The sequence below is a fragment of the Coffea eugenioides genome, chromosome 11 (genome assembly GCF_003713205.1).
Source record: "Coffea eugenioides isolate CCC68of chromosome 11, Ceug_1.0, whole genome shotgun sequence".
NCBI lineage: Eukaryota > Viridiplantae > Streptophyta > Magnoliopsida > Gentianales > Rubiaceae > Coffea > Coffea eugenioides.
Genome location: NC_040045.1, coordinates 40843238 through 40863521, shown reverse-complemented (window position 1 = coordinate 40863521; position 20284 = coordinate 40843238). Strand labels below are relative to the sequence as shown.

At 37.4% G+C, this 20284-nt stretch overlaps 1 protein-coding gene and 1 pseudogene across 1 annotated transcript; one reads left to right on the top strand and one right to left on the bottom strand.

Moving 5' to 3' along the window:
* The first annotated feature begins 265 nt into the window (after positions 1–265).
* Positions 266–2513, top strand: LOC113753721 (annotated as a pseudogene).
* An 8292-nt stretch (positions 2514–10805) lies between these two features.
* Positions 10806–12505, bottom strand: LOC113753169 (beta-D-glucosyl crocetin beta-1,6-glucosyltransferase-like). Its single transcript, XM_027297266.1, has one exon. The coding sequence runs from the start codon at positions 12476–12478 to the stop codon at positions 11087–11089; it is 1392 nt and encodes a 463-aa protein (XP_027153067.1). The 5' UTR covers positions 12479–12505; the 3' UTR covers positions 10806–11086.
* Between the last annotated feature and the right edge of the window lie 7779 nt (positions 12506–20284).

Here is a 20284-nt window from a genome sequence, read left to right as displayed (position 1 = left end):
GATTTTCTGAGAATGCTAATGAATATATTATCACTAATTTCTTACGTAATTCACGGGAGAAAATATACTTCTCATTGCAAATTAAGCACGTTAGAAATCTAAATGATCATTCCTTTCAGCCATTATTTTGTTTTCCTTTTGCTGTGATCCGTTGAACTGCCGGATAGTAGCGTTGATGATGCATCGTCAAAAATTATAGGCTATGTATAGTTTTCCTCGGTAACAGGATCACCACAATTCAGGATTCAATACGAACGCATTCGAAACAATACGGACGCCCATTTGATAACAATTTTACGTGCTTGAATACAAATAAATTTGATAGCAAAAAGACTAAATTCTAGAAGGGAGTAGTTGTTCTTATCAAACCAGGCCAAGTCATCATAGCTGACTACCAGATATTGTTACTTGTTCTTGCTGCATAATAACCTGAGCTTCTCTACTGCTTCTAGCAATTCTCCTTCACCTTCTTCTCTCAACTTTTTAATCAATTCTCTAGCTTTTTCTCTCTGTAGTTCTCCCTCTTTCTTCTCAACGACCACCTTATTTATGACTTTAGTAACCTCGTCCCTCTATAGATCAAGTGTTTAAGCCCTACCTATAGTGAAAAAAAATCTAAAAGAGAAGCCAAACCACCATTTTGTGTTAGCTCCTTATACAGTCTTTTTAGACTCCTCCTCCCTCTCCCCTAAAATAGGATAGATTAGGTTATATAAATATTCTAAAATAGGATAGATTAGGTTATATAAATATTATGTTACAGGCATACATCCCAATCTAAAGAACCAACAAAGCCTTAGGATTCCCAACCATTCAATCATCCATGGAGGGAACAATGAGTGAATCTAGTGCTCCTAGATTTAGAGTTTTGATGTTCCCATGGCTAGCTCATGGCCACATCTCTCCCTACTTAGAGCTATCCAAGAGACTCTCCGAAAACAACTTCCACATATGCTTTTGTTCTACTGAGATCAACCTGAATTTCATCAAGAAAAGTAAAACCTTTGATGAGATTTCATCAATAGAACTAGTACAACTTGATTTGCAGATCTGCCTGAACTCCCTCCCCAGCATCACACCACAAGAAACCTCCCACTCCATCTCAAATCAACCCTCGAGCGTGCATTTTATATGGGAAAAGCAAACTTCCAAAACATCCTGAGCACTTTGAAACCCGATTTGCTAATCTATGATGCTCCCCAGTCATGGATATCGGAGCTGGCAGCACTGAATCATATCCCTTCTGTTCTTTTCATAATAGTTGCTGCAGTAAACTTGTCTTTTTTTTATCATGCCGTTAACTGTGGAATCGATGGTACTAATGAGGCTTACCCTTTTCCAGCAATTTATTACAGGGATTATGAAAGGAAGAAAATGATAGCTATGTCCCAGGAATCCAAAGAAAGTTTACCCGAAGATGCTGCTTTTTCTCCCAAGTGTTTTGAACTATCTTCTTTTGTTTTGGTGAAAAGCTGGAGGGAAATTGAGGGGAAATATATAGATCACTTTTCTTTCTCCTGTGGCAAGAAGGTGTTAGCTTTAAATCTTCTTAATGTTCAAGATGATGATACCAAGGAGGAGGAGAATAATTCCCATATCATGAAGTTTCTGAATGGTAAAGATGAATCATCAGTGATTTATCTTTCTTTTGGGAGCGAATACTACTTGTCGAAGGAAGAAAGGGAAGAGATAGCACATGGGTTGGAGCTGAGCAATGCTAACTTCATATGGGTACTTAGGTTTCCTGTGGGAGATTCTATTGCCCTAGAAGAAGCTTTACCCGAAGGGTTTCTGGAGAGGGTGAAAGAGAGAGGGATAGTGGTGGATGGATGGGCACCACAGGCTAAAATTCTTGAGCATCCAAGTACTGGTGGTTTCTTGAGTCATTGTGGATGGGGTTCTGTGACAGAAAGCATGTATTTTGGGGTTCCATTGTTAGCTTTGCCCATGTTCTATGACCAGTTTCTTCAAGCTAGACTTGCAGAAGATATTGGTGTCGGTATTGAGATTTTGAGAGGTGAAAACGGGCAGACAAATAGGGAAGAGGTTGCTAAAGCCATAAAAATGGTTGCTTTGGAGAATGAAGTGGGAGAATTATTGAGAGAAAAAGCTAGAGAGTTGAGTAACCAGATGAGAGGAGGAGGAGAAGGAGTGTTGCATGAAGCAATAAAGAAGCTAAAGGATTTATGCAGCAAGAACAAGTAGCAGAACTGCTGAATCTGAGATGGATAGATATGATAGAAAATGTTTGAGACAGATATTCAATGATTAACCTTCCATATGCTGATAGTATAAGCCAAGGATTATCATTACAGCATTTTTTTTCCCTAAAAACTCCGTACCGATTGCTGTGGAGCTAAACTGCAGTTGTAATATGTATTCATTTCGATTGATGCCATCGGCGTTACTGATACAGGTTGTTACAGTGTGAAATTCGCAGAATTGATCCTACAAACATTATGGCAGATCAATAATCAAACCATCCCTAAATAATTAAGAAAAAATTTCTTAAATCCTGTAGATATTTGCCCCATTATATTTTAATGACTTGTGCTTAATTGCTGAACTTTTGGGTAGGGCAGTTTCAGATCAACGATCTCACAATCCCTTTGTAATATGGGTGGTAATATAAACCCTGCACTCTCAAACTCCCCTATGAAAAAGCTCAGCCATAATGCACAAGGCATTAAAATATATATTGGGCCAAACATATGTTAATCTAAGATTTTTTTTTTCTTTTTAAACACATTTAGTAATTGCGTTTTTTCATTAAAACCCTGGATGGGGCTAGGATCGAACAAAACTTATTCTTGGGAGATAATTGTTTTGCCAATTGTCGGACTAATGTTGCTATTTTGACAGTTGTGGAGCCGCCTGGTTACTGCCTCGGCTCCTCATGCAATTACCTCTGTTTTAAAACTCGGACCAGACCGGCCGATCGAACCGGGAACCGGCCAAGTAGCCGGTTCGAGTCATATTAAAAAACTGAAAATTTAAAACCCTGTCAAAGCCGGTCAAAAACCGGGTTTGACCGGGAAAAAATCGGTTTTTCCGGTTCAACAGTAATTTTTTTTTTAAAATTCAAACTTTTTAATATTATGTTTTGACCCCCTAAATTGTTAAAACTTATTGATATACCTCAAATATTTGATACTTTATAAATATTGTCCTAAAATTTGATGGTATTTTTCAATTAAATTCATAATTTTAATTCTAAACTTGTTAATATTTATTAAATAATATAAATTGCTACTTGATTGTTTTTAATTTTCCTTGTATTTTCTTGTTAAATATATTTAAAACATCAAATATATATGAATATACGCTTTATTAATATCAATATATTATTAGATATTATATATATAATATTTTAATTTTTAAATAATTTTTATTTATGACATCATCCGATTCGATCCCTATCGACCCCCGGTCGAACCCATTGACCCTGACCCCTGATCTCGGCCGAATCGCTATCCGGTCCGGTTCTGAAAACATAGGCAATTACCAAAAGCCTCAGATGTGGTCAACCCAACCCAATCGTTCTCGTGGGCACGTGACTCACGCCCACCTCTGACACTGGATCTGACATGTGCCAGATACTACATGCCACAAGTCTATGATTCTTTGTGACCGACACATTATCCTCGATTTTCGAAATTCATACTACATTTAGGGCATAAATGCGCAACGGATCTTCTGTCCCACATCCTGTGCCACTCTCTGTCTCACTTTTTATTATATTGCTATTTCTCCTATATAAACATCATGTTTTAATTCTTTTTTATTTTCTTAAAATTCAATAACTATTAATTGAGTAATACACAAAATTTAACAAACTCAAAAAATCAAAATGCATAAAAAATGAAATCTTTTATGAATTTTCTGCTGTATTTTTTAATTTTTTATTATATATTACTTTTTTGAAGTTGTTGTATTTATGCTTTAATTAATTAATATTTATTGAATCTTAAGGAAACAAAAAAGAATTAAAACATGATATTTATATAGGAAAAATAACAATATAATAAAAAGTGGGACACAGAGTAGCACAGGATGTGGGACAGAAGATCCGTTGCGGCATAAATGTCCCTCCACCTCATGCTCTTTCTTTCTTCTTTTTTTCCGACACAGGGAGATCCATCCTGACTTGCGTCAACCCGCTCCAAAGATGCATCACTCCATAACTAATGAGAGTCGAAACGGTGATCTTTGAATAAGGATCCAATGAGGCACGTCCCATGAGGTCTCGGATGATATTTGGTGCAAGTGAAAGGTACTTGCATCCTTTAACCATGAAATCTCTGGTTCGAAACTCATGTGAATGATAAAAATAATGTTGGGGGAGCTTTTTCTTACAAAGGACCCGATCCAACTTGAACAAGATTAATTGCAAACCATAAAACGAATGCGGACACCTATAACTAAAAAAAGGAGGTACATCCCCCTCATATTCAAAGCTAGAGCACATAAATGCGCCCCCCCCCTCCAAAACAAAGGGAGAGGGGCAAGGACGGTTACCGTCCCTGTCAGTTAATGGCCAAGATTTGGCCAACAAAATTTGTAAGGTCCAGATTTTAATATTTGTGGGACCCACAAAATATTGTACTAGTGTTACTCGTTGTTGTTCTAGTGTTACATCGTGTACAAATGATGTTACACCGTGTGTAAAATGCACACAAGCTTCCGGAATGGTTGCCAGCCCCGGGTCCCAAAACAACAGTCAAAGGTGACTTCTACTCATCGGTTTATGTGCTTTCCTTCAACACCTGAACTTCTAGTTTGACTTGGACATCGGAGTCGTCTCGAACGATTTAGCCCGATTATGTGCCTTCTTTCGTTGTGCTGTTTTTGCAAGTCTCTGGCTAGGCTCGACAAGCTCGGTCCATCTATTCGTGCCCACAGAACTAGGGCTGCAAACGAGCCGAGTCGAGTCGAGCTTTGAGCTAATCGAGCCGAGCCTCGACTAAATTTTACCAAGCTCGAGCTCGACGAGCCGGCAATTTTCAAGCTCGAGCTCGACTCGAATCAAGTCGAGCCGAGCTCGAGCTCGAAAAAAATAAAAAAATAATTATTTTATTTTTAAAAAAATAAATAAAATAATCTTTTTTTCTTAATAAATAATAAAATATTAAGGATATATACGTAATTTTACTATGAAAATAAAAAATAAAAAATATATATACGTAATTTTACTATGAAAATAAAAAATAAAAAATATATATATAATATACGTAATTTTATTATTAAATAAAACTAAAAAAAATATATATATATATATACTCAAGCTCGCGAGCCGGTTCGCGAGCTAACGAGCTTAATATTCTGAGCTCGAGTTTGACTCGAGCCGGCTCGAACTCGATTAATATCGAGCTCGACTCGAGCTTGACTCGAGTAGCTCGCGAGCGGCTCGATTCGTTTGCAGCCCTACACAGAACCATATAACAACCTTCATCGCCATCTTCCAATAAAATTTAAAATGCTTTATTTTGACTACTGTGGCAAGATTTAAAGACCGTCTATGTAAACTAAAAGCTTTAATCCATCAAGTTACAAGTATCAAAAACAATAGAGAATTCGCAAGCTATATATTACTCTCAAGTCAGTCAAACTTCTTTTGGGCTGAATCTCGAGTTATTACTAGAGAATTCGTAGTCCTTCCTGTTGTTCACCCTTCTACGTTTACTAAAACTATGTGTTGGGGGGGAGAAATATTGGAAAAAGTTCCACCTCCCATCGTCCCAAAATAACGCAGTATGTTTACATTCGTGGGTTTGAGCCACTGGAATTTGACTCAGAAAATCAAATTTGGAAATCTGGATTGCAAAGAAAGTTCCAACGACAAAAGTAGGAAGTTGGCCCATTATTTGCATTGTTAAAAATTGAGATTGAAGAACCTCCTATTTCTAGTGCAAATAGTTTATTGGGTCATTTCTTATGTCGCATCACAGGTCGTAGGTTTCGCTTCTGGGTGAAAAATGCTCGTTTAAAAGCGAGCTGTCGCATGATATCTTGTTTTCTTCCACAAATATTTCCTTTTCATACACATCCGTAGGTTGTGAATTGTTTGGGTTCATTTTCCGTCAAAGAAGAAAAATTCATGGACCTTATGCTTTGGCAAATTTGTCACGATCAAATTTTTTCATAAAAAGAAAGTGATGTATCGATCGATTAAACACGAGTGTGCATAATTTTCCTTTATGTTGCATGGCACGTTTCAATTTTTTTTTTTTTGGGCCACCATACATATCAATGATTAGTAAATGTGATTGTACATAGATGAGGTGTTTCAAATCTCCACAATTCAGGATTTAACATTTTCATACTAAACAATTTAAGAAGAACCTGTACGTCTTTTATGGGGAAAATGACCAAAATAGTACTTCACATTCTTAAAAAAAAAAAAAAAAAAAAAAAAAAAATCCTTTTTTGGGTCTTTCATATATTAAAAAATTTAAAATAGTCTTACATGTAACAAGTACGCCAATTTAGTCCCATAACCTATTTTTGACTATAGATCTAAAGGAGGTGTTTGTTTATACGGGTATCGTAATGGGACAGAATGAATATCAAAATTAAACGTATTCGTACTTTGTTTATATGTTTGATAATCCTCAACATGAATTCCCTGCTATTGCTGTTGATGAATGATTCCTGGTTCCCCTTTCCGGTGTTCTGGCACGAGGTACAACTATTACACTTACACCACGCGTCTCACGGGCCGCTAGATTCCGCCAACGGAGGCGGCAAGTATAACCACTTTAATTATTTCAAACCAAACAAATCCTTTGTAAAAGAAGATGAAGACTGGTGAGAGAAGCAAAGAAAAGGATCTCCCGACAAAGCAAAATGGATAACAGTTGAATGGGAGTTTTTTTAGGACTATTTTACAGCATAATTATTGGAATTTAATCCATTTGTCACTTACATATGGAGTGACGTTTGCGGGTTTCGAAATCTAGATTACACATTCAATCGAAAGTTAAATAATTGTCTTGTCAAAAAAAAAAAAAAAGTTTTCGGTTCTTTTTTTTTTCGAGTTGAATGTATTCTTTTTTTTTTTTTCCTTTTCTACACAAACAATCTTATAACGCTGGCTCTGTACTTAAATTGCACCAGCAAAGAGAGTATTCAAATCTCGCCTTAAAGAAGGAAAAAGTTAGATTGAATGGTATGATGAGAGAAATTTTAAATTTACTTGAGTGAAAAAAAAAATTCGATTTAAAGATCTGGCAACTTGATTTACGTATTTGATGAAACTTACGATGAATAGAATGAAGCCTTGATATGCCATGTGTGTTGTCCCTTGGCAAGAGCACAGCAAAGATGGCCATCCTCACTTCTGACCTTCAATTTATGAATGATCATCTCAATGTTGAGGCTTTCAAGAAACCGTTAAAGCTGGGGCAAGATTTAGGAGCTTGAAGTAAAAGAAAGAAAAAGACAGAGACACATCCATGATCTTTGCTCAATATCTAGAGCGGTGCACCTCAAACATGAGGTAGCATACCACTCTTTGGGTTGAATCAACTTGACTGGCCATCCAGCAGGAGTAGGGCCATTCACAGTCTTACAAACAACATAGTACAGGGACCAGATTGAATGATGCGCTGTGGAACCAACCAGGAGAAGATATGAATCGGTAAGCTGGCATAGGCCCAACCTCTTTCCACGAATTCGAAACGTGCACGTTGCATGTAGCAAACACCTGCTTGTCTTTAACTTTCTTCTTTCTTCTTCTTCTTCTTCTCTATTTATTTATTTCTTTTGTCAAAAGTCATGTTCATACATACATACACACACCACTTTACCAAATAATCTTCATTTTCTCCCTAGCTAACTCCCTCTATCAAATTTTTGAATTGGTTCATTTGATTCTCTAGTGAGTGTGATTTGAAATTTTAATGAGATAAAAGCTGTTATTAAGCAGTGTAACATCTTAACAATAAATTGTAATAAAACACGATTAATTATTTGTAAGATATCGTAATAGTTATTACGCAATTGTTATGTATGAAATTCATATGAACAGTGATGAAATATCACTTAGTTATTGTAAAGTTAAACAGGTAGTCAATAGTATCTTACAATTTATTCAAATAGCATTATATCGTTCAAAAACAATTATATTGACAACCATTTTTATACTTTTACCCGATTGAAACAGATACGTCCGTTTAAAAATCCTTTTTTTTTTTCTTACGCAGAGTTTTACAAACTGTTCCCCAGTTCATTTCTCTGAATCAATTATACAGTCTGCGAAGTCCATTATTATTTTTTTTTTCTGAAACGTTAGTAGACTTTCATAGATCTAGTAAAAGAGTTTACATGTCGAGCAACGGCTCGTTAAGCTGTACAACTTGTGTTCAAAAACACAGAGGAAGTGATGCTTCCTCATCCAATAAAATGCCTAAGGCATATAAGCTAGCATTAGCACTAGCAGAACTATCATCATTCTTATCTAAACAAAAAGAGCACATTCGAAACAATGGCTTTAAACAAAATATGTCCTCTAAGATCATTGTTAACCTGCCATCCAACGCTTTCCCAAGCAATATTTGTCTCAGCACGCGAAGTCCATTATAGCACCTGATCAAACCTGATCTTTGACCACATTATTGGAATCACTCCAATTACTAAGTGATAATAATATGTGCTCTAACCTCGGTGGTGTAAAGGTCCCATTCCCACTCATGCACCTTCCTTTGACCACAACAATCGCTGGGTGCTCTTCAACCATACGCAGATCACTCCTTAATTTAGGTAATTTCATGTCACGTAAGCAAGTTTGCTGAGGATCCTTCAGTAATTGAGAAATAGAAAGGTAGTATATGAATGGAAGGCAAGCAAGTAATGCACCGCATAAATCAACCGATCAAACCCTTGAACTTCAATTACACCTATCTTAGATAGAGTACACTTCAAATACAAGAAGTACGAAGTGAGCTGGATCATCTAAGCAGAAGCTAAGAAAAGAGAGTAGCTGGACGGACCAACTAGTTAGTTTGTCCTATTTTCCAAGATTAAACCAAAAAAGGGCAGCTTAGGCGGATGGCCTAGAGCCTATCAATTATGTCGAATTGGTTCCCACTATCACGAAAGATTTGAAATACGAGTAGTGTTAGCTGATTATTAGACGAACAGGTAAAAGAGATATTAATGACATCCCCTATGCATCAAATAAACAGACGAGTTTAGGACGGCTTAGCATTGTCTTTAGTAGGTAAGGTGGTACCTTTAGGGTTAAAAAAAAAAACCAGCTGTTACTTGGACTAAGTTTTGCTAGTAGAAGCATCATCCTCCTAGTGGAGGTTTTAGGGCTTTGGGCTGCCCTATTCACGAGTGTACAGAACTAGTTATTGATTTTGATAGTAAACTTAGAATTTATCTGTTTAGATTGCTATTTTTACTTTTAGGAGTTTTTATTGAAAAATATATTGTAACGATTTAATGTATGTGAGATCGATTGAAAAAATGTGTTCCTGAAAAACATAAAATTTTTTTTATGAATTGATGCATGAAAGTTTGATTAAATGGGATGAACCAATTCAGGATACAGATCGATTTGTGAAAGTTTATAATCCTAATTATTAGTTCATGCGCCATTGTGTCCCTATCTGATTTTGTATTCTTTTTATTATTTCAAATGGATCAAAGCCATACACTGACTTTATGCTAATAAGATTTAAGGGTCATCTCCTAGACACACACACCAACCAAAAAAAAAATAAAAAAAAAAAATAAAAATCATATGGAGCAAACCAAGGGGTTCGGCAGCGAAGCTGAAAATTGGTTGGCCCACTCCACCCACTCCCCAGCCCATTGGACCACAAAAGCAATTAATAGTCTCAAAAGTTAGAAGGCGGCCCTTTAAACTGTCGTATTTGTTAGGTGACAAATATTGGAAATACAACAGCCTGTACAAGTCGTGAAATTTTCCATTGGGCCATATCGGACAGCTCAGTTTAATGCAGAATGTGGCCATTTTGTCGCCGAGGCATTTTGATTTTTCTGCAGATATTTGGTTTCTATCAACACATGGGGATGGCAATGGAGTGAATTTCAACCTACAAAATCCATACCATAATCAAGCAATTCAAGAACAAACAAAAAACTAAAATGTAAAAAATAAAAAAAAATTTAATCAGTCAGAAATATAGAAAAGAAAAAAAAAAATTTGTTCGAGGTTGATTGTAGGTGTCAAATGGGAATTATTTCAATTGAACTGCTACATTATTGGTTGGATGTTTGTTTTGGCATACTGAAGAAGATCATTATATGCAGGCAATTTTTTTTTTTTCCAATTAATTGTACATGATTATATTTTAACGTAATAAGAATGGTTGAAAATAGGTTCTTTATCCCAATTACTATAAAACCAGATTGAGATATATACAGCATCATTTTGGTCCTCTGTGTGTAAAATTTTAGGTATTGGGGCGCACTTTTAAGACCCAACGTTGAGTACGAAAAAAAGGAAAAGAAAACTTCTTTTAATGAACATCCATTTGGTATTTAACAGGAATACTAGAAAAAAGCATGAATTTTGATCATTCTCCTCAACATAAGAAGTTACGTGATGTCATGAATTTTTAACATATTGACAAAGTAGACTAACTCTGTGATTTTCTGAGAATGCTAATGAATATATTATCACTAATTTCTTACGTAATTCACGGGAGAAAATATACTTCTCATTGCAAATTAAGCACGTTAGAAATCTAAATGATCATTCCTTTCAGCCATTATTTTGTTTTCCTTTTGCTGTGATCCGTTGAACTGCCGGATAGTGGCGTTGATGATGCATCGTCAAAAATTATAGGGTATGTATAGTTTTCCTCAGTAACAGGATCACCACAATTCAGGATTCAAAACGCACGCATTCGAAACAATACGGACGCCCATTTGATAACAATTTTACGTGCTTGAATACAAAGAAATTTGATAGCAAAAAGACTAAATTCTAGAAGGGAGCAGTTGTTCTTATCAAACCAGGCCAAGTCATCAAAGCTGAATACCAGATATTGTTACTTGTTCTTGCTGCATATCAAACTAGGCCACCTCAGCTCAGAGCTGAATACAAGTCTTGTTACTTGTTTTTGCTGCACAATGACCTGAGCTTCTCTATTGCTTCATGCAACTCTTCTTCACCTTCTTCTCGCAACTTTTTACTCAATTCCATAGCTTTTTGTCTCTGTAGTTGTCCCTCTTTCTTCTTGACAACCACCTCGTTTATGACTCTAGCAAAATCTTCCCTCTTTATCTGTCCATCTGCATCCTTGAGAATCTCAATACCAACACCAATCTCTACTGCAAGTCTTGCATGAAGGGGCTGATCAAGATGCATGGGCAAGGCCAACAATGGAACCCCATAATATATGCTTTCGATCACAGATCCCCATCCACAGTGACTCACAAAGCCACCCGTGCTTCGATGCCCAAGAATTTTAGCCTGTGGTGCCCATCCATTCACCACTGTCCCTCTTCCTTTCACCCTCTCAAGAAACCCTTCTGGTAAAGCTTCTTCAAGGCCAATGGCATGTCCAACTGGAAATCTAACCACCCATATGAAGTTGGCATTGCTCAGCTCCAGCCCTATTGCTATCTCTTCCCTTTCTTCCTTCGACAGGAAATATTCGCTCCCAAAAGAAACATAAACCAGTGATGCTTCATCTTTACTATTCAGAAATTCAATGATATGGGAGTAGCTGTCCGCCTCCTTGCTGTCGCCTTCTGGATTACTAAGAGGTCCTACAGCAATCAGTTTCTTCCCGCAAGAGGAAGATAAGTGATCAATATATTTCCCCTCAATTTCTCTCCAGCTTTTCACCAAAACAATATCAGAAGATAGTTCAATGCTCTTAAAAACATCAAATTCGTCACCTTCTTTTGCTTTGGATTCTTGTAGCTTGGCTAATATCTTCTTTATCTCATAGTCCCTGTAAAAAATTGCAGGGAAAGGGTAAGTCTCATTTGCACCAGAGACTCTGCATCTAAGGCTATGATAAACGGAAGACAAGTTCACCGCTCCCACAACTAGGAAAAGAACAGAAGGGATATGATTCAGTGCAGCTAGCTCTGAGGCCCATGGTTGGAAACCATCGTAGACTAGCAAATCAGGTTTCAAAGTGTTGAGGATGTTTTGAAAGTTGGTTTTTGCCATATAAAGTGCACGCCTGAGGGTTGATTGGAGATGGGGTGGGAGGTTTTTGGTGGTATGATAGTGTGGAGGGAGTTCAGGCAAATCCGGCAAATCAAGTTGTACTAATTCTATTGAATGATGAGATGAGTTCTCATCAAACTTTCTACTTTGCTTGATGAAATTCAGGTTGATCTCAGTAGAACATAAGTATACTTGGAAGTTGCTTTTGCTGAGTCTCTTGGATAGTTCTATGAAGGGAGAGATGTGACCATGAGCTAGCCATGGGAACATTAAAACTCTGAATGTATGAGCATTAGATTCTCTTTCCGTGCCCTCCATGGATGGGTGAATTTTGGATATGCTACAGTTTTGTTTATTTAGCTTGCTTGGGTAGTGAGAATGGGATAAATGACAGGTTGTCGAAGCCTGTGCAATAATAAAACCTGCTCAAACTAAAAGTGATTTCTGTAGATAGCGGTGAGCAGGGTCGAATCCACAGGGACTTGGAGTAATTATTTCTTTTCAAGTTCACAGTGACAAGGGGGTGTTTTTATGCAGAAGGTGACAATCAAAGAAATTCAAATAAAATTTAAGAAACTACTAAAAATTAAATAACAAATTACTAAAATCAAACGAGTGATAATTAAGGATCTAGCCAAGAAATAACTTCAGCAATGGTTCACCTAATTGATCATCGACGCAAAGGCAATCCCAATTATTTATCAATAAATAGGTTATAACTACCAAACAAGCGATGGCAGTCAACCCCTCCTTACTGTGTCGGTGATCAAGGTACGCCCGTTAACCACTGCTCTAATTGAGAAATAATCCTAGGTACGCCCATAGAATTTAATTCCCCAATTGTCTTACGTATTAGAGGAGCCCTATTCTAACCAAATGACGCACTACCAGGGTTATTTTAGATTAGCCCGCGTATTCCCCTGACACAAATCTAATCATGCAGTTGTCACTATTTTAGAGCAATTAAACAATTACGGATTTAATGCCCTAATTGACAATAGATTACCAAATCAATTAATTATCCGGATCCAAGACAATCAATTAATTAAATAACCATAAGCATAGCAATCAAGGAATATGCGAATACCAATAAATAAAAGGAAAAGATAAAATTAAATCGATCTCACAATTTTAGGCAAACCAAAACATCCGTTGTCCCTTGACCAGAGTGGAGAGATTAGATCATGTCCGATGAACAAAGCCCACAAGAAGTTAGAGAGAAAATCGCAGCCATCAATTGGTAAATGGATGAACTCAATTCGATGGAATACTGACCAAAAGAAAAGCTACAGGAAGTGCTTGAGTCTTTTTTATTGTTTCTCCTAACATACGAGGAGAAGAAAACTACTAACGAGAAGCCAAAAAGGAAAAATCCAAAGCTGCACTAAAAGACGAAAAACCAAGAAGAAAAGCTAGTACTAGTTTCCTGCCCTCAATTCTTCCTTGCCCTCAATTCTTCCTTTCATGTGCGGCGGCTCTCCTTCCGGAGAGGAAGAAGAAGACCCTTGACTTCAGCCCTTCGTTCCTCTTTTTAATGCCGTCTTCTGCGAATTACCAAAAAGGTCTTGTATCTCCTTGTTCCAAAAATACCCTTGATTGCCTGCTATTTGAACTCTTTCTCGATGACTGTCAAATTGGCCTTGATTGTGATATTTTTGTTCTACTCCCTGAAATAAATGTAAATTACGAAAAGCGTGTAGAATCTAATAATTAATTTACATCAGGTCAGGTAATAGGGAAAATTAATAATAAAATAAATGAATAAATTGCAACCTATCAATTCCCCCCACACCTAAATCATGATTGCCCTCAAGTATGAGAATAACAAACAAACACCAATATTTGATAGTGGCTATTGCTCTATCCACCAAATTGCCAAGATACCAAGAAAAATAATATTCAAGCATCAATGGTCAAGTCCAAGAAACAGCACTCCGGTTAGCTTCTAAACCACAAACTCCTCTAATTTCAGATTAACTAATTTAAGAAAAAGGAATGACACACAACATTTATCAGCAAATGGTCCAACTATTAACCAAAATCTCAACATTAAATCCATAAATCGGCAAGTTGACTTTTATTATACACTAACACAACTTTCACTTTTTTTTATCACATTTTTCTAGTTTTATCTTTTTTTGATTTTTTTCTTCTTTTTTTTTTTTTACTTTTCTCAATAGTAACAAAAGACTTAGTCGCTAGCCATTGGAACCTTTTGACGCGAGCTCCAACATTTTTAGATGAAGGAGCCCGGTTACTTAGCTCCTATCGCCACGCGACCACGTACTCATAGCAATTACTATTTTTTGACGCGAGAATCGACACTTCTAGTGAAGATCCCCGATTACTCGATAGTAACGACTAGCGGAGTACAGTCAACTCTTATTCACAGCTAAATAACATCAGAAACTCAAAATAACACAAAAATCAAAAGAAAATTTGCATCAGCTAGCCTCATTTTTCAAATATGGAGAACTAAAATTAATCATTGGACCAATTCACATGAAAATGTCAACAATCATTCCCTATGCCTAGAGAAGTTAACCAAAAATTAGAAGAGTTACATAATCACTGATATTCACCAAATGAATGCTCTTGGATTCAACCACATTAGCTCGATACATTTTAATTATTAAAACTTGACAAAAGTAGAAATAGGGGCAACAATCTAACATCAAATCTTGGCATGCACATGTGAACCAATCACTAAAAAGAAAGAAAGAAAATGAACGAAAGATGGGCAAATAACAAACTAAAAATAAAGGAAAAAAAATCTAAAAACTAAAAAGTATAAAAACTAGCACAGTTGTCCCCCCCACACCTAGATCCTGCATTGTCCTCAATGGAGGAATTAAAGCAATTAAAGTGAAGAGGACAACGAAACTTCCCTCTTTGAGTGGCCACGAGGTAGGCGGGGACGGTGGAGGAAACCAATGTGGTGGAAGTACGCACCCAAGTTCTGAGACATCATACTCAATTCAACCAACAAATGCAAAACTCTGTCCACCCAAAACCTCAACAAATAGCTCCAGTTGGCCAGTTAATGCCTTAACTCAGAATCAGCAATTTCAATATTGAGAGTTTAGGTATTTGACAATAACAATTCAGTCACAAGTTCTTGGCTGTCAATTAGACAGCCAATCAGATAGAATTACCAAATCTAGTCAAAATACCCCAACCAGTACCATTGGTGCACCCCACAGATAATGAAGCAACTTAAATGGTAAACCCAATCAACAAAATGTACATGTGAGGCACCCAAGGTCTATACAAATGTCCCAACAAAGCAGCGATTGCAATCAATAATCAGTAGTGGTCTTAATTTACTCAAATGCAGAATTAATGCAGCCCAACAATTCAACTGGATGTACCCAACCTTGAAAAGCAAAGCAAGTGGCACAGGTTTCCCAAGTCAACAGGCAATTTAGAGATAACTCAACCGAAATCACAATAGAAACTTCAATTAAATACACTCAACATGAATAAGCCAAGCAAGTGTCATAGAAACTCCCTAATTCAACAAGCAAACACAGTATTTCAGCTCACCCAAAAACTCAACAATTCCATGAAAGAAAAATTATTTGCGCAGCGGAATGAGCAAACAGTTTTGTTTTGTTCTTCTTGCTTGAAGTTGCAATTTGATTCAGGCCTTGATATTTCAAAAACAAATAAGTACTTACTTGTTCAGACGAATATGCGATGCCTGATGTAGATGTTTGAATTCCAGCAATAAGCCTTCCACACGTCAGGCCTCTAGTTCGTCCACACAGACTCAAACTAATAGGTAACAGAATTTTGGAGTTTTGTTTCGGTAGTGAAGAAACAACGATATTGCTTTGTTCCCTTTCCAAAACAATCGTGATTGTTTTGCACCCTAGTAGACCCCTTAACAACTCTTTGTCAATAAGGCTTATTTATACAGTTGTTTTGATTAGATCAATATCTTATATCATCTTTATCAAATCATAACAACCGATTTATATTTTATTCTTATCTTGATCAAATCAAAAATAGAATACAATTAATACAATTATTTAATTCATGTTTTAGTTTTGATCACATCAAAATATAAACACAATTAATATAATTATATTAACTATTATTTTCATCTTTATAATATTTGAGTCATACTCAAATACCAACTCCAAATTCCGTCTAGCTTGGGTTTCAAGATGTGCTAGCATCCTTATCAAAGTCTAAACCCATTCTAATAAACTTCCCTATCAGTTCAAATCCTTTTGTGTGTGACTATCTAGGTCCATTACCCAGTTGGCAATGTAATAAACGTTAGCCTATTAACGTTAGTTAGAACATTTCTAACACTTGAGAAGTTCTCCAAATATACCTCAAGTTAACATAGTTCATGAGTGATGCCTAGCAGCATATCATGACACCCAACCGGTGATGAAAGATTGGAATCCTTTTATGTGAACCATGACTGCAATTGTTTTGCATAAAAATCCTTCTATTACTATATCCCTATTGAGTTCAGTTTAGTAATAATGTCAAACTCTAAAACTCAATCGTATGACTTAATCTATCAAATTACTTGACTATAAAATTGATCATCTACATGAATCAATTTGTCTTGGCTAAGAACTCCTTTAGTCAAGATTGATAGATTTCATAAGATATCAAACCATTCATGATGGAATAATAGATCCCATTTTGCATAAACACTCGGCTCCATGCATAACTAATTAGAGGTACCACATGCCAATACTCATCCGTGATTAGAACAAGTATTTTCTGCATTGATAGACTTTAACCACCCATGAATGAGCCAACCGTGTCATCTCAGGTCTGAGGATCACATGCACCATTGCAATCAATAATGAATCATTGACATTAATAAGCTAACGATTCATTATTTAAATTAGTCAGTGTTCAAACTAACTTGTCACACAAGTGCCTCTCATATTTGTTCTAGTATCACATACTTAATGGTATGAGACTCACCATTCTATTATCATTAATATCTCATATTAATCATAGAAAATAAATATGAGACTAATCTTCCAGATTAAACTTGCCCAATTAATAATCCTATGATTAGGAACAATTTAATATTATTTGTACCAAGTTTTTCCGTCACTCATATTCTCTTCACATGAGAATGGAACCTTAACAAATAATAATGGACAACATTCAATCAAATCTAAACTAAAAATAATTGAATCAAGAAGTGCCATTTTATTTTAATCAAGACAATAATTATAAATGCTCTAGGGCATATTGCTAACATTCCACCCAAAAGTTGAACAAAGGCCCCCAGCACTGACCCGTAGCAGGAGCCCCAAGAAGTGAACAAATCAAGCAATAGTATTGGAAAACTCTGACATTAACAACTGAATCTCAAACTTCCAGTTTCCAATCAGTTAGCCAATAGAGTAGAATTAATCTAGTGGAGTCAAAACACCCATAGAGTTGATGAAACAATTCTAACGGCTGACCCAAAGTAATGAAAACTCCAACTCATAGTCAAAAGTAAACTCGGTCCAACTAAAATTTCAACAAATGTCCCCAGAAATTCCAACAAATGCTATGGCAGATCACAGCAATAGTAAAGCAATAGCCCCAAGTATGTACTAATCCACCAGGTGGGAACCCCGGCCACTGAGGTCACAGACAATGGTCCCAAAAATAGCAATATTAACCAATCACCAGGATGTCCCCAACAATTAAACGAAACTCTACCACCCTCAACAAGCAAATCAAGCAGCACAGGCTCCCAATTCAACAAACAAAAAAAAACAGGATTAATCAACTCAAAGTCCCAACAGAGAGTTCAATTGATTCCAATCATCAATCCCAGCAACATACGTTCCAAATAAGCAAGCGAGTGTTAAGGAGAGGAGGTACCAAATTTCAATTTCAGTTACTCCACCAATACCACTGGTGTAGCAAATAATGGAAGAGGAATCGCACACGACCAATACCAAATCACCGGTAAACCAAAATAACAACTAACACTGCCAACATTAAAGAATCGTAACAATCAAAACACAAGCAAAGCTGCCTCCCAATTATCAATAGACAATTTCACAAATCCAGCCCACCCAAAAACTTAACAAATGTAACCAAAAGTTCAACAAACATTCTCAAGAGTATGGCAAACTAGTAATGAACAAGATCTGGGTCAAATATCACAACCAGTACCACTGGTTTACCACACAATTGAAGGAATAACCCCCAATGGCCAACAATACCAACTATAGAGAGACCAGATAGCACCAATGAATATTAAAAAATTGGGGGACAAATTCCAAATACCTCCACCGGTCGATAGGCGAAGCAGGTGGAGCTGGTGGTGGTTAACGAAAGGGGCAACAGCTCCGTTGCTGGTAAAAGCTAAGGTGGTGGAGGCGCGAGAAGGAGTGGCTGGCGGCGAGATTGGGTACAGCTCGAGGTTGGCGTGCGGTGGAGGTGAGCTGGGGCAGAGGTGGCGGCGGTAGCTCACGGTGGAGCTGTGGGCAGAGTGAGGGCCGCGAGGAGAGAGAGAGAGATGGGAGGGGTGTGCGGTTGAGCGAGGGAGGTGCGTCCAGAGTAGTGGTGTGGGGCAGCGGGGGGCGCTCGCGTCGGCGTTTCCAGCAGCGAGCGGCGACATCTGGCGGCCTGCGTCGCGTGAGGAAGGGTGGCGGACAGGTGGTGGCGGCGCTGGAGTGAGGTCGAGCTGTGGTGGAGAGAGCGAGGCGCAAAGGAGGCAGCGTCGGCAGGTGGCGGCAGTCGTGGCGTGTGGCGAGCGAGGGAGCTTCGGTTGAGCAGGAGTGGGCAGCGTTGAAGCGAGGGTTGGCGGCGTCGCGCGTCGAGGTGGAGTGCCTTGCGGCGTAACGCTGGTCGCGCGAGGCGGTGGCGATAGAGCTATGGTGGAGAGAGGGAGGCGCGCGAGGGAGCCTCGGTCGACCCAAAGGAGAACAGGGGAGAGGAAAGAAAGAAGGAAGAAGAAAGAAAGAAAGAAAAAGAAAGAAAAGAAAAAAAATGTATTTTTTTAAAAAAAAAAATTTTGTATCTAGAAAATCTAAGCTACGGTGAAACAAGGAAATTTTTTTTTTTTTTTAAATTAAGAAACCTACCTACGGTTGAAAATTTTTTCTTCGTTTTTTTTGGTTTTGTTTTTGTTTTAAAATTTTATTTTCGAAATTCAAAATTAGAGATTAACTGAAAATCAATAACCATTCTTGAATTTTTGGAATACTTACCTTTCCCGCTAACGTGACGTGGACACGTCATGAAGGCACGGAATCTGGAGCTCTCCAGGTGACTTGACGCGGGCACGTCATGACGACAAGAACCCCTTCTAACGATTCTGACCGTGAGCTCTCCATAAGTCATGACGCGGGCGCGTCATGACAGAAGGACACCTATAAATCATCAAAAACGAAAATTGAAACCCGAAATCAGTCAAATTCAAGGAAAACATATTTAAACTATCATACGAAATCAAAACAAACAATTAAAAGAAACAATTGGGTTGCCTCCCAATGAGCGCCTTTCTTTAATGTATTTGGCTAGACATTATCACGTTTTGTTCATGGAGGATAAAATCTTGTGGCTCGTCTTAATGTTTCATCCTCTATATAGTCCTAATAGCCCTCGTAAATAGAGTAATTCTTGAACTCACGAGTTACGGTCTTCCCCTGGACTAGTAAATGACACCAAACAAGTCGATGATAATTTGCATTCTCCATTCACTCCTCCCTCACTTGCATTTATTGGTATAAGATATCTTGCCATCGCCACTCTTAATTTATTCCTGTCATGAAATTCAAAATTGTCTGGTATAATAAAGTCAATTTCATTAACAGGAATTGAAGAGTAAGAGTCAGGAGAATAGTGATGAATAAAATCTTGTGGCTCGTCTTAATGTTTCATCCTCTATATAGTCCTGATAGCCCTCGTAAATAGAGTAATTCTTGAACTCACGAGTTACGGTCTTCCCTGGACTAGTAAATGACACCAAACAAGTCGATGATAATTTACATTCTCCATTCACTCCTCCCTCACTTGCATTTATTGGTACAAGATATCTTGCCATCGCCACTCTTAATTTATTCCTGTCATGAAATTCAAAATTGTCTGGTATAATAAAGTCAATTTCATTAACAGGAATTGAAGAGTAAGAGT

Excerpts from the sequence above, each read along its gene's own strand:
- LOC113753169 (XM_027297266.1), bottom strand. The coding sequence starts at position 12,478 with ATGGAGGGCACGGAAAGAGAATCTAATGCTCATACATTCAGAGTTTTA.